This window comes from Heterodontus francisci, unplaced genomic scaffold (assembly GCF_036365525.1).
Source record: "Heterodontus francisci isolate sHetFra1 unplaced genomic scaffold, sHetFra1.hap1 HAP1_SCAFFOLD_86, whole genome shotgun sequence".
Taxonomy (NCBI): domain Eukaryota; kingdom Metazoa; phylum Chordata; class Chondrichthyes; order Heterodontiformes; family Heterodontidae; genus Heterodontus; species Heterodontus francisci.
The window spans coordinates 2324799-2337642 of record NW_027141093.1 but is presented as its reverse complement, the minus strand read 5'-3'; the positions used below and the strand labels follow the sequence as shown (position 1 = coordinate 2337642).

Genomic DNA, 12844 nt, shown 5'->3' with positions numbered 1-12844 from the left:
GAGTGCAAAGGAGATCAGTTTCCTTCAATACAGGAGTGAGTTGCCTCACAGCCCTTCCATTTCGTTGTCATGCCATGTACATTTTACAGCAAACAAATATTTTCTGGCTACAGTTCGAGTGGTTTCCCATGGATCCAGCCCCTCAGTTCAGCTTGGTAAGGGGACCTGACACAGTGGTCTTTCCACATTGAGCCTTTGCTGCGGCTGCCCCAAGTTTTAGTGCGTCCCTCAGCACATAGTCCTGGACCTTGGAATGTGTCAGTCTGCAACATTCGGTCGTGGACAACTCTTTGCACTGGAAGACCAGCAAGTTTCGGGCAGACCAAAGGGCGTCTTTCACCGAATTGATAGTCTTCCAGCAACAGTTGATGTTTATCTTGGTGTGCGTCCCTGGGAACAGCCCACAGAGCACAGACTCCTGTGCTACAGAGCTGCTTGGGATGAACCTCGACAAAAACCACTGCATCTCTTCCACACCTGCTTTGCAAAGACACATTCCAGAAAGAGGTGGGCAACGTCTCTTTTCCACCACAGCCACCTCGAGGGCCGCGTGTGGATGGGGTGAGACTTCGGGTGTGCACGAAGGATCTGACAGGGAGGGCTCTTTTCATCATCAGCCAGGCTACATTTTGGTGCTTGTTTGAAAGTTCTGGTGATGAGGCATTCTGCCAAATGACTTTGGACTTCTGCTCAGGGGACCATCCGACAGGATCCACCATCTCCTTTTCCCGTAGGGCCTTGAGGATATTCCGTGCAGACCACTGCCTGATGGATTGGTGGTCAACGTTGTTTTTCCACAGAAACTTTTCCATGAAGGATAGGCAGTACGGCACAGTCCAACTGGATGGAGCATTCCACGGCAATATGACCAGGCCCATCCTTTGCAACACCGGGGACAGATAGAACCTCAGCACGTCGTGACACTTGAAGTTTGCAAACTGGGGATCTACACACAGCTTGATGCAGCCGCACACAAAGGTAGCCATAAGGATGAGGGCGACGTTGGGTACATTTTTCCCGCCCTTATCCAGAGGTTTGAACATCGTGTCCCTCCGGACTCGGACCATTTTGGATCCCCAGATGAAGCGGAAAATGGCTCAGGTGATCGCCACAGCGCAGGAATGCGGTATGGGCCAGACCAGCACCACGTACAGCAATGTGAGCACCTCGCCCTTGATGACCAGGTTCTTACCTATAATGGAGAGAGATCGCTGCTCCCACATGCTCAGCTTATGTTGTACCCTGGCTACTCGCTCCTTCCAGGTTTTGGTGCACGTCCCAGCCCTTCCAAACCATATCCCCAGCACCTTCAGGTAGTCTGACCTAACGGTGAAGGGGACAAAGGATCGGTCAGCCGAGTTCCCAAAGAACATGGCCTCGCTCTTGCCGTGTTTAACATTGGCTCCCAAGGCCAGTTCGAGCTGGTCGCAGATGCTCATCAGTCTGTGCACAGACAGTGGATCCGAGCATAAAATGGCGATGTCATCCATGTACAGGGAGGTTTTCACCTTAGTGCCTCCGCTGCCTGGGATTGTCACCCCTCTGATGCTCGCATTCTTCCTAATAGACTCAGCAAAGGGTTCAATACTGCAAACAAACAAGACAGGGGAGAGAGGACAGCCCTGTCTGACTCCAGATTGGATCGGGAAACTTTCTGATTCCCACCCATTGATTGAGACTGCACTACTGATGTTTGTGTAGAGTAGTTTGATCCAATTGCAGATTCCCTCCCCAAACCCCATTTTGGAATGCACATCCATCATGTAAGTGTGCAATATCCTGTCAAAAGCCTTCTCCTGGTCCAGGCTGATGAGGCAGGTGTCCACCCTCCTGTCCCGTACATAGGTGATCATATCCCTGAGTAGCACAATGCTATCAGAGATTGTCCTGCCTGGTATAGTATAGGTCTGATCAGGGTGAATCACCAACTCCAGAGCAGACTTGAATCGACTGGCTATGACTTTTGACAGAATCTTGTAGTCAGCATTAAGCAGTGAAATGGGCCACCAATTTCTTATTTCTGTCCTCTCCCCATTCCGCTTGTCGATGAGGGTGATGATGCCTTTCCTCATGGATTCTAACATACTGCCAGCCTGGAGCATACTCTTGTTTACTGCCAGACATGTTGATTCTTGCCTCAAATCAGTGCACAATAAAAGAGACTGATTCCGTCAGGCTCCTTTTTATACAGGCCACCCGGACCTGGCTGAGAAAGGTAGAGTGAGAGCAGGGAGGGGAGGAGACAACAGTGAAGATTAAACAGAGAGCTAGATGGAGGAGACACCCAGAGTGACAGACAGAGAGAGAATGGCCCCTCATCTTTCAGCTCCACCTCCAGTTTCCTCCGGGCTGCCAATTTCAAACCCTTTATTAACAGTAGAACCGAAACCCAGCTCTCCACACAAACCCTTCCAGACTCGGTCTTCATAGTCAAGGCTTTCCAGAAAGCCGGAGCTTTTAAATATGGTCCCGATGCAATTAACACTCAGTAATATTCCCACCTAAACACAGTCCATTCCGTAACAAGAAACCTCCTCAGTCACATCACCATTTCCACACACATCCGCTTCCAGCAGTTTAGAGCACCTTACTGCAGCTGCTTGGGGAATCTCCTGTGTTAAGATTGGAGTTGGAAAGCGGCCTTTACCCGGCAGTGTTATTTTCTCACACTGAATCTGCTAGACATCCTGGTCTCTTTATTGTGAGAGAGAAAGCACGGATTTAGGAAATGTTCATTTGAAATGATCTCTATTGAGAACGAGCCCGGCCGTGGGACAGGTATTCCAGTGCAAAGAGCTGTCCATGACCGAGTGTTGCAGACTGGCACATTGCAACGTCCAAGACTATGTGCTGTGGGACGGCATTAAAGCTTGGGGAAGCCACCATGGAGACTCAATGGGGAAAGGCTGCAGTCTCAGGCCCTAGTAGGCCAAAGTACAGTGAGGGGCTGGAACCCGTGTAAAACCCCTCGGGCTGTTTGCACCAGAGAATGTTTGATGTGTAATGTAAATACTGTAAATATAAACTGTGCAGGCAGGGATAGTGAGATACATCATGTACATTATTGAAGGAAACTGATCTGTATTGTACCTTATGTAATATTAAATTTGAACTGCTTTGCAATGTAATTGCACAAATTATACGAATAAAATACATATTGTGCAAAAGAAAGCAGCTTTCCTGTCAACACACACCTTGTCTCAGGGCACAACTTTCCTGTGATCTTGTCATACCCAACTTCGCTCTATATCTTCTGACACACACACTTTACAGTCTGTCATTTCCAAAAACAAGCATTCTAAAATCAAAAGATCTTTTGTTTATTTCTCCTTTCTTTTCATTTCTCCTCTATTCTTCTCAATCACTCCCTTCAACAGTCCTATTCAGATCAAGGTGGAATGTGAATAGTGTCACAACTCACCTGACACTATTATTACCCTTCTTTTCTCTTGTCTCATTCAATGGGAAAGTTTTATTCACCAGTCTGTTGCTGTTTTACACTCTTGCCAGACCATCTGGTATTGCATCCATCTGAATTCTGTGCTTTCATGGCCTTACATATCTTTTCCTCTTCTGGATGATTTGTTTGCTTCAGTTCCATTCAACCAGGCTGGACCACAGGGAAGTTTGGAACCTTTGCCTTGGACGGGTCCACGTTGATCCATTACATTCAGAATCACCTCCTTGCAATAACTCCATAGTACAACTACAGTAACCACACAGAATCTGCTTCAAACACTCCTCCACATTTTATCTGTTCTGACCGTCAACACCTCCAGCTCTTTTGTTTAAGTGGAACCCATCAGGTGTGTATAGGCTCCTTCTATTCTGAAAGCTGTAGCACTGGTTCAGGGAATTCAGCCCTGTTTCTCGACTCGAAAGGATCAGCCATGCTTGATCTGCCTCGTATTTTGCTTTTATTGCAACGGGGACAGTGGCAGGTGGAGAGTTTGACTGGGGCGGTACACCTTTCACACCGTAACGCAGGTGTCCTAAGGCGAGCTCAGGGAGGACAGAAACCTCCCGTGGAGCAGAAGTTCCGAAGAAGGGTCACTGACCCGAAACGTTAACTCTGCTTCTCTTTCCACAGATGCTGCCAGACCTGCTGAGTGAATCCGGTATTTCTTGTTTTTGTTCCACTATTTCTTCCCTGGCTTCTTTCAACAGCCTGGGGTACATTTCATCTGGTCCTGGTGATTTATCCACATTCAAGGATGCTCATCCCATTAAGACTTCCTCTCTCCTTAAGTTATCACGTCCAATACTTCACACTCCTCCTCCTTAATAACAATATCTGCATCACCCTCTCATTCGGGAAAACAGTATAGTATTCATTAAGGATATTGGCAACATCTTCCACCCCGATACAAAGGTTACATTTTTGATCTTTTATGTGCCCTGCTGTTTGCTTCGTTGCCTCTGATTCGAATGATTTGATGCAACATCTTTGGGGCCATTGTTATTTTGTTTGTTCATGTTCTTTACTGCTTTCTATTTGCTCTTCACCGCTGCTCCCAAACGCCTCCAGTTCAGTCAAAACACAACTTGTCAGAAGTGGGATTCGAACCCACGCCTCCACTGGAGACCGCGATTTGAACGCAGCGCCTTAAACCGCTCAGCCATCCTGACTGCTTGCGATGTGCTATCAATGCTAAGGAAATGATTCATTCTTTGTGAAAGTATTTGTGAGATTGTGGAAATGTCTGGAAGAGGAAAGACCAGCGGGAAAGCTCGGGTCAAGGCCAAGTCTCACTCCTCCCGGGCTGGACTGCAGTTCCCGGTGGGCCGTATTCACAGGCTCCTGAGAAAGGGTAACTATGCTGAGCGTGTGGGTGCCGGAGCCCCGGTCTATCTGGCTGCTGTGCTCGAGTATCTGACCGCTGAAATCCTCGAGCTGGCCGGTAACGCGGCCCGGGACAACAAGAAGACCCGCATCATTCCCAGACGCCTGCAGCTGGCCGTCCGCAACGACGAGGAGCTCAACAAGCTGCTGGGAGGGGTGATTATCGCTCACGGCGGGGTGCTGCCTAATATACAGGCCGTACTGCTGCGCAAGAAAACCAGCATTCAAGAGCTCCCAGAAAAAGTAAAGCGGCCAAAATGTCATCTAATAAACCAAAGGCTCTTTTCAGAGCCACCCACAGTCTCTGTGAAAGGACTGGTTACTGTCAGGAGGGAGTCAGAGATGGAGTTATTGTAACAGTGGATTGACCTGTTTCACATCTGTCCAGGTGTGTTTTCAGTTCCCTCTGTGGATTTCGCTCTGTTGCTCTGCTCACACATCTCCCCCTCTCGTTAAGTGAAGAACTGAACTGCAGGGTGTCAGAATCAACAATTTAATAAATCCCGCTGCCTTCGATTTGATAAATCCCGAGATTATCCCGGTACATTAACGGGAACTGGTTCGGAGCTGATGAATTAATTTAATAATGGAAGTGTCCGGGTTAATTCTCTGTTTTTTATTTGGACAGTTTGAATTGTGTGTTTTTTTTTCTCTCTGGTGATCTGAGTGCCGCTTCTCAATGAGAATCTGCTCCCAGAAGAGAGTAAATGCAGGAAGGAAGAGACCATTCTCGGGCTGTGTTTCTCTCCTAACCTGATCTGTTTCGACCGCACTGTTCCCAGAGGACGGAATCAGTGAGAGTTGTGCACACACAGGAGCTGAGTCCATTGCAGCGCTTTAATATGTGCCTTCTCCCCGGCCCTCCCTATTCTCCTGACACAGAGCTGTCTGTTTCCCCCGGTGGCGGGATAGAGTCGGGGATTCTCTCCCCGCAGTGTCAGGGTCTGCAACCCCGGGGAACTGGCGGTTTCAGTCAGAGTGACCGAGCTGCCTTACATATCCTGTGTACTAATCTCCAATGGATTCAAATATTAGTGAACTCATTGGGTAATGTTTGTAAATAACCCTCATGTGAACGGACCCGGCTCCATTAATGCCTTCCAAATAAAACTGGGATCCATTTCTTTTCCCCAAATGCCAGCTAACGGATCGCAGGAGCGGGGTTGAGATTGTGCTGAGCAGCAATGAGTCTCCGGTAATGCTGCTTTCTAAATTCCAGATCAGCTCTCAGTCCGACAGGCCTTTCGGGAAAGTGATGTGACAAAACAGAAACCATGTGGCCGCCCCTCCAATCTAATGGGTTTGATGATGAACAGAGATGGCAGCTCTTTCCTTTGCTGATTTGGTGGCTCTGAAAAGAGCCCTTGTTACACTTGTTACTGAAACTGGGTTTTAGGTGCGTTCCCCGCGGATGCGGCGGGCCAGCTGGATGTCTTTGGCCATGATGGACCTGGATCATGTTGGTGAAACTGCTCATTTTCCGGCAGAAGCATCAGTCGCTGTTTGAACTGTTTAAAATCAGGGGTGTATTAGCAGCCAGAAAGTGAAGGGCAGTTCATTGCTCCCTTCAGCATTATCCGCCTCTTTCAGGAGAAAAGATCAGAAACCGCTCGTTTCTGTCAGTCCCCGAGAAGCCTGTGAGAAGCGGTTAGTCGCTAATTTGTTCCTTTTACAGAGAGGAAGCTGATATTTGTCCCGTTTTAAATTGCTGAACTGGACCTTCCTCCCGCCGCTTCCAGTTAACAGATTGACAAATGAAAACGATTCCTAAAATTGCGTCAGGATTTTGTGACGGTAAATACAGTAAAACAGAACATAAAATGAGAGGTTTTAAAATTGTTGCCTGAAAATTGAAATTTTCCATCACTTCAATTCCTTCCTGCTCTGGAATTGCCGGGCTTTTTCCAATTGGAAAATCTAAGCCAATGAGAACTTCTATTTACTTATATGTGATTCTCCTATTGGTTAAGAATTGGATTGAGAAGCGGGTGACCAATCAGAGACAGAGTCAAACTGTGGGGATTCCAGGCCCCCAGTAACTGAGCTGAAACTGTTCAGATTGACAAACCCTGGCAGTAGCTTCACACATTGGACACTTCACACTGAGTCATTCAAGGGCTGGTGTGAGAGAAGCTTCAGATCCTCTCTGACTCATTATTCATCTAGAACCAAACAATTAGTAAATGTGAAGCAGTGAAGAGACTTTTCACTCTCACTGCAGAATGTGTCATCTGGGGAAATAAGGAACTATTATTTTCGGAGATTCCAGGTACATTCCTCCCTGAACAAATCCATTCCTAACATTCCCGATCACAGCCTATCCCAGCTCCTGTTGTCACCCGACTCCAGCTGAATTGGAGAAACTCATGTGTTGGGGTTTGAGTTGTGAGGTGGGGTTTCTCCGCCAGTGTTCCTGTCTTACAGACTCTCCCCCTGAATTTGTGAACTGAGACTGCACCGAACACATCCCCAGTTAGAGTGAGGGCCGGATATCCCTCTGTTTTATTACAGAGAATGGGGAAAGGGCTGGGTGGAGGGGAGTCACCAGGGATCCTGGATTTACTCCAAATCATTTCCATGTGGAATCTGCAGGCGGGGCCGGGACAGGGATCATTTGATCAGGGGATCAGCTCTTTCCTGAGAGATGTGGGTGGCTCTGAGAAGAGCCTTTGTGTTCAGATGTTTACAAGTTTCCCGCGCTTTCACTTCTTTCCAGACCCTGCTTTCTGAGACTTCGCTGCTTTCGGCTTGACCTTGCTCTTCCATGTCTGCACTTTCTTCAGCGCCTTTCCGCCCGCCGCACTCTTGCCTTTTTTGACCTTCTTCGCAGGAGACTTTTTCTGAAGCACTGCTTTCTTCACCGCCTTATTTGGCGTTGCCGCCGCCTTGCTGCTCGTTTTCTTGGCTGTTACTTTCTTTGTTGTCACTTTCTTGTCTGCTGGTTTCTTCACTAAAGATTTCTTGTCTGCTGGTTTCTTCACTGAAGATTTCTTGTCTGCTGGTTTCTTCACTAAAGATTTCTTGGCTACTGGTTTCTTCACCTTCTTTCCCACCTTTCCCTGGGTTTTCCTTCTTGCTGATTTTGAAGGAGCCGGAGGCGCCCTGTCCCTTGCTCTGCACCAGGGAGCCTTTGTTCACATTCCTCTTGATACTTTGCTTGATTTGGGTCTTGAGCTTCTCCTGAGCGGTGGCAGACCTGCAAGGAATCAACTACCAGCTAGCGTATAAAGCGAGACCAAGGCTCAGGGCCTTCAGTTACCTGGAGGGGAGTCGGAGAGGCAGCGGATCCTGTGAGGAACCACAATACAGGAAGGATGAGAAGGTCATTGTCAGGGTACAGAGGAGATTAAGTTAAAGATTTACCAGTTTATAAGCAAGCGCAGAGCCAAGGAACGGTGCTGGGGCAGATCAAATAATAGGAAGCTGTGATCAGTTGGAAGGCAAGAGTGATTAAATGACAGAAGAGATGATGGTGCAAGGCAAAAGTCAGGTAAAGAATAAGTAACATTTTGTCAGCACAGATACCAGGAGTGGGGTTTCAACCCACGCAGATACATGTCTATTGGATCTTAAGTCCAACGCCTTAACCACTCGGCCATCCTAGTACATTAACCCACCACTGAAAATGAAATTTAATGTGATCCGGGTGCCATCTGGCCTTTTACAATATAAAGTTATGACTCCTCTCCCATGCTAAATTGGACCTTTCATTATTTATGAACCTCAATCGGATCACCCCTCAGTCAAGGTTTCTCTAAGGTGTGTTTCCCAACTCTTTTAGTCTAACTTGATAACCAAGATGTCTTATACTGGGAATTCGTCGAATGTCTCTCCTCTGTACACTTTCCAAAGCCTCAATATCACCCATCATGTGAGGAGACCAAGACTGGATACAATATTCCAAGTGAGTCCTGACCAAGGTTTCATAAAAGGACAAATTCGGGACATCTCAGATACTGAAGGAGTCCGTGTCCAGAAGCAGCAAGACCTGGACAACATTCAGACTTGGGCTGCTAAGTGGCAAGTAACATTCACACCACATAAGTACCAGGCATTGACCATCTACAACAAGAGAGAATGTAACCATCTCCCTTTGACGATCAACAGCATTACCATCGCTGAATCCCCCCACCATCAACATCCTGGGGGTTACCATTGACAAAAGCTTAACTGGACCATTCATATACATACTCTGGCTACAAGAGTAAATCAGATAGTGGGAATTCTGTGATGAGTAACTCAGCTCAAGGCACGTGGTGAAATGCTCATTAGGAGAGCTGGAGAAATGGACTGGTCAGGTGGGCAGAAAAGTGGCAAATGGAATTCAACTTGGAGAAGTGTGAGGTGATGCCTTTGGTGAGGTCAAACACAGCAAAGGAATACACAATTAATGGGTGAATGCTGAGAGGTGTAGAGGGAGTGAGGGACCTTGAAGTGAATGTCCACAAATCCCTGAAAGTAGCAGGACAGGTTGATAAGTTGGTTGAGAAGGCTTATGGAATCCTTTCCTTTATTAGCCGATGTATAGAACATAAGAGCAGGGAGGTTATGCTGGAACTGTATCAATCATTAGTTAGGCCACAACTTGAGTTCTGTGTGCAGTTCTGGTCACCTCATTCCAGAAAGGATGTAATTGCACTAGAGAGGTTACAGAGGAGATTTACGAGGATGTTGCCAGGACTGGAAAAATGCAGCTATGAGGAAAGATTGGATAGACTGGGGTTGTTCTCCTTGGAATAGAAGAGGCTGAGGGGAGATTTGATTGAAATGTACAAAATTGTGAGGGGTCTGGATAGAATGGATGGGAAGGGTCTATTTACCTTAGTAGGGAGGTCAGTGACTAGGGGGCATAGATTTAAAGTGATGTGTTGAACAATTAGAGGGGAGATGAGGAAAGGTTCTTTCACCCAGAGGGCTGTGGGAGTCTGGAACTCACTGCCTGTAAGGGTAGCTGAGGCAGAAACCCTCAACTCATTTAAAAGGAGTCTGGATGTGCACCTCAAGTACCTGAACCTGCAGGGCTACGGTCCAAATGCTGGACAATGGGATTCAGCTGGGTGGCTCGTTTTTTGGCCTGCCTGTGCTGTAAACTTTCTATGTTCTATGATTCTATGCAGACACAATGGGCCGAATGGCCTCCTTCTGCACTGCAATAATTTTGTGATTTTTGACTCTCCAAAACTTGACAACCATCTGCAAGGCACAAACCAGGATGAGTGCAGCACCAACAATACTCTAGAAACTCGACGCTGTTCAGGACAAAGCAGCCACCTTGATTGTCACCCCATTCACCACCTTAAACATTCACTCCCTTCATCACTGACGCACAGTGGCAGTAGTGTGTACCATCTACCAGATGCACTGCTGCAACTCACCAAGGCTCCGCAGACAGCACCTTCCAAACCGAAGACCTCCACCACCTTGAAGGACGAGGGCTGCAGATACATGCAAACACCACCATGTGCAAGCTCCCCTCCAAGTCACACACCATCTGATCTGCAAATATATCGCTGTTCATTCACTGATGCTGGGTCAAAATTCTGGATCTCCCTTCCTAACAGCACTGTGGGTGTACCTACACCACATGGAGTGCAGCAATTCAAGAAGGGCGCTCACCGCCACCTTGTCAAGGACAATTAGGGATGGGTAACAAATTCTGGACTTGTCAGTGTCGCTCACATCCCATGAAAGAATATGCCTCATTTTCTTCTCAATTGTCCTCTGAATGCAGCCCAACCCTCTATTTGCTCCAACCATCACTTCACAGCATTGCTGCTGTACCTTTCGAGATCTGTGCACTAGAACATCCAGATCTCTGCTCAAAATTATTTTCTTTTTTCCACCTACTTTAATGTTTTTCCCTGAAGGGTGTATGAATGTTGAGCATTCGCCCTGTCCACATGAATAACACTGCACTTACCCAAATTAAACATCATTTACCAGTCATGAACCCAATCTCCCAACACATTAAGATCAGCCTGAAACAGTCGAGTATCGTCTGCAGTCTAAACACTCGCACAGATCTTCAAATCATCTGTAAATTTACAGATGGTGCCCCCTACACCTACATCCAGATCATTAATAAAAATAGTAAAGAGCAACAGTCCCAACACCGATTCCTGTGGGACACCACTGGTAACTGGTCTCCAAACAGATCCAGATCCATCTGTAACTACTTTCTGCCTACGTCTGCCAGTCAGTTCCCAATCCAGATCAACATATTACCACTGATACCATTGACTTTAATCTTATAGAGAAGCCTCTTGTGTGGAACCTTATCAAAATCTTTTGGCTGAGATCTGCTAATTGAACACAGGCCGGGGATGAGGCCTAGGCCTGTCCTGCTTTGTGTGTGGGTCTCAGGACCACACAAGGTGAGATCAGCTCACTGAGCACAGGCCCATCCTGCTCTATATGGTGCTCAGTACCTCACCAAATGAGAATAACTAACACACCACAGGCCATGGAGCCTCTGCCCATCCTCCCCTGATTGCGGTTCAGTGCCAACCAGGTCAGATCAGCTAATTCAGCACAGGCCGGAGATGGCAGCTGGATCTTTCCTGCTCTGGGGACTCCGTACCATACCAGGTGCGATGAAGTAAAATACCACAGGCCGGGGATGGAGCCTGAGATTTCCCTGTTCTGTGTGGGGCTCTGGACAACAACGTGTGAGAAGAACTATCATCCCTCAGGCTGAGGAAGGAGCCTGGGCCCATTCTGTTCTGTGTGGATCCTACCACACTGAGTGGGATCAGTTAACACAACACAGGCCATGAATACAACCAGGCCATTTCCTGCTCCGTGTGGCTTAGTATCACACCAGGTGGCATCAGCTAACACAGCACAGGCTGGGGCACGGGCTGGAGCCTGGGCTCGCCCTGCTCTGTGGGCTCAGTAACAACCCGTGAGATGAACTTTTTTCAAAAGACTTCAGTGTATTTATCTCTGTCCAAAAGTCTGAGGCAGCTTTCTGTGTTTATAAAGAGTGTAATTTATTGACTGGTCTCTTGGATCAAACAGGGTAACAGACAGAGGTCTGTGTGCAGAGGGTTTGGGGGTGAGCTCTGATTCCTAACCCTTTCTGGATTGTGAGGAATGAAGAATGAATGAGAGAGAGAGAATGTGGGAGAAGGGATGATGGAAGAATTTGTCCGTGAACCTGATTAAAAGTGGCTCAAACGCAAGATAATATGAAGATATCAAGAGCAGAACATTAACATAATCTGAGTTCCGCGATCTGGTCGGGTCCCATTCCCCTGAAGTGAGGAATGAACGGGTGGGGAAATTCCGCCTGGAGTTATATTTGTCTCCAATGAAGATGAGTTCACAGTGAGGATGGAATAGCTCAGTTGGGAGAACACTAGATTGAAGAACCAGGATACAATCCCTGGTTTCATCAGTTTTAATTTGGTGTCTCCTTCATTTTAAGTAGAGAGAATCAGAGGGGAGATTTTCCACTCCTGACCCCATGGGCTGAATTTTAAACTAACGGTGCGGCTCTCGGCAGAGGCACCGGAAATGGGTGTCGTCACCACACGAGTGAAATGTGGCCGACCGACCCCGATCACGGAGCAGCCGACCAATTAATGAAGGGGAGACATGGGGCCCATGTAAACAAGGACCAGAGGTAGGGAACGAGGCACCGATGGCACCGACAGCTGAGACAACGGCAGGTGCTGGCACCATATTTAAAGGGCTGCCAGCCCTGCATTCACTGCTGCCTGGTTTAAAGGAGTGTCTTCCTGAGAGCCCTCTGCTGCCCCAGGTCCCGTTCTGCTGCCTCTGCTGTCCCAGAACCCGTTCTGCTGCCTCTGCTGCCCCAGGTCCCGTTCTGCTGTCCCAGGACCCGTTCTGCTGCCCCAAGACCCGTTCTGCTGCCTCTGCTGCCCCAGGATCCGTTCTGCTGCCTCTGCTGCCCCAGGATCCGTTCTGCTGCCCCAGGACCCGTTCTGCTGCCTCTGCTGCCCCAGGATCCGTTCTGCTGCCTCTGCTGCCCCAGGA

At 47.9% G+C, this 12844-nt stretch overlaps 1 protein-coding gene and 2 non-coding genes across 3 annotated transcripts; 1 reads left to right on the top strand and 2 right to left on the bottom strand.

Annotated features, from left to right (window-relative positions):
* Positions 1 to 4546: 4546 nt before the first annotated feature.
* Positions 4547 to 4629, bottom strand: trnal-caa (transfer RNA leucine (anticodon CAA)). The gene has a single exon. It is a non-coding gene; the product is annotated as a tRNA-Leu (tRNA).
* A 70-nt stretch (positions 4630 to 4699) lies between these two features.
* On the top strand, positions 4700 to 6350 carry LOC137362017 (histone H2A-like). The gene is made up of 2 exons (XM_068026601.1): positions 4700 to 5086; positions 6240 to 6350. Exons 1-2 carry the CDS (start codon positions 4700 to 4702, stop codon positions 6348 to 6350), a joined length of 498 nt encoding a protein of 165 aa, XP_067882702.1.
* Positions 6351 to 8365: 2015 nt separating this feature from the next.
* trnal-uaa (transfer RNA leucine (anticodon UAA)) lies at positions 8366 to 8448 on the bottom strand. Its single transcript has one exon. It is a non-coding gene; the product is annotated as a tRNA-Leu (tRNA).
* Positions 8449 to 12844: the final 4396 nt, after the last annotated feature.

Bases quoted from the DNA above. Each gene is read 5' to 3' on its own strand.
- LOC137362017 (XM_068026601.1), top strand. From the start codon at position 4,700: ATGTCTGGAAGAGGAAAGACCAGCGGGAAAGCTCGGGTCAAGGCCAAG. The intron at 5,087-6,239 runs GTAAAGCGGCCA...ACTGGGTTTTAG, and splicing joins TTCAAGAGCTCCCAGAAAAA to GTGCGTTCCCCGCGGATGCG.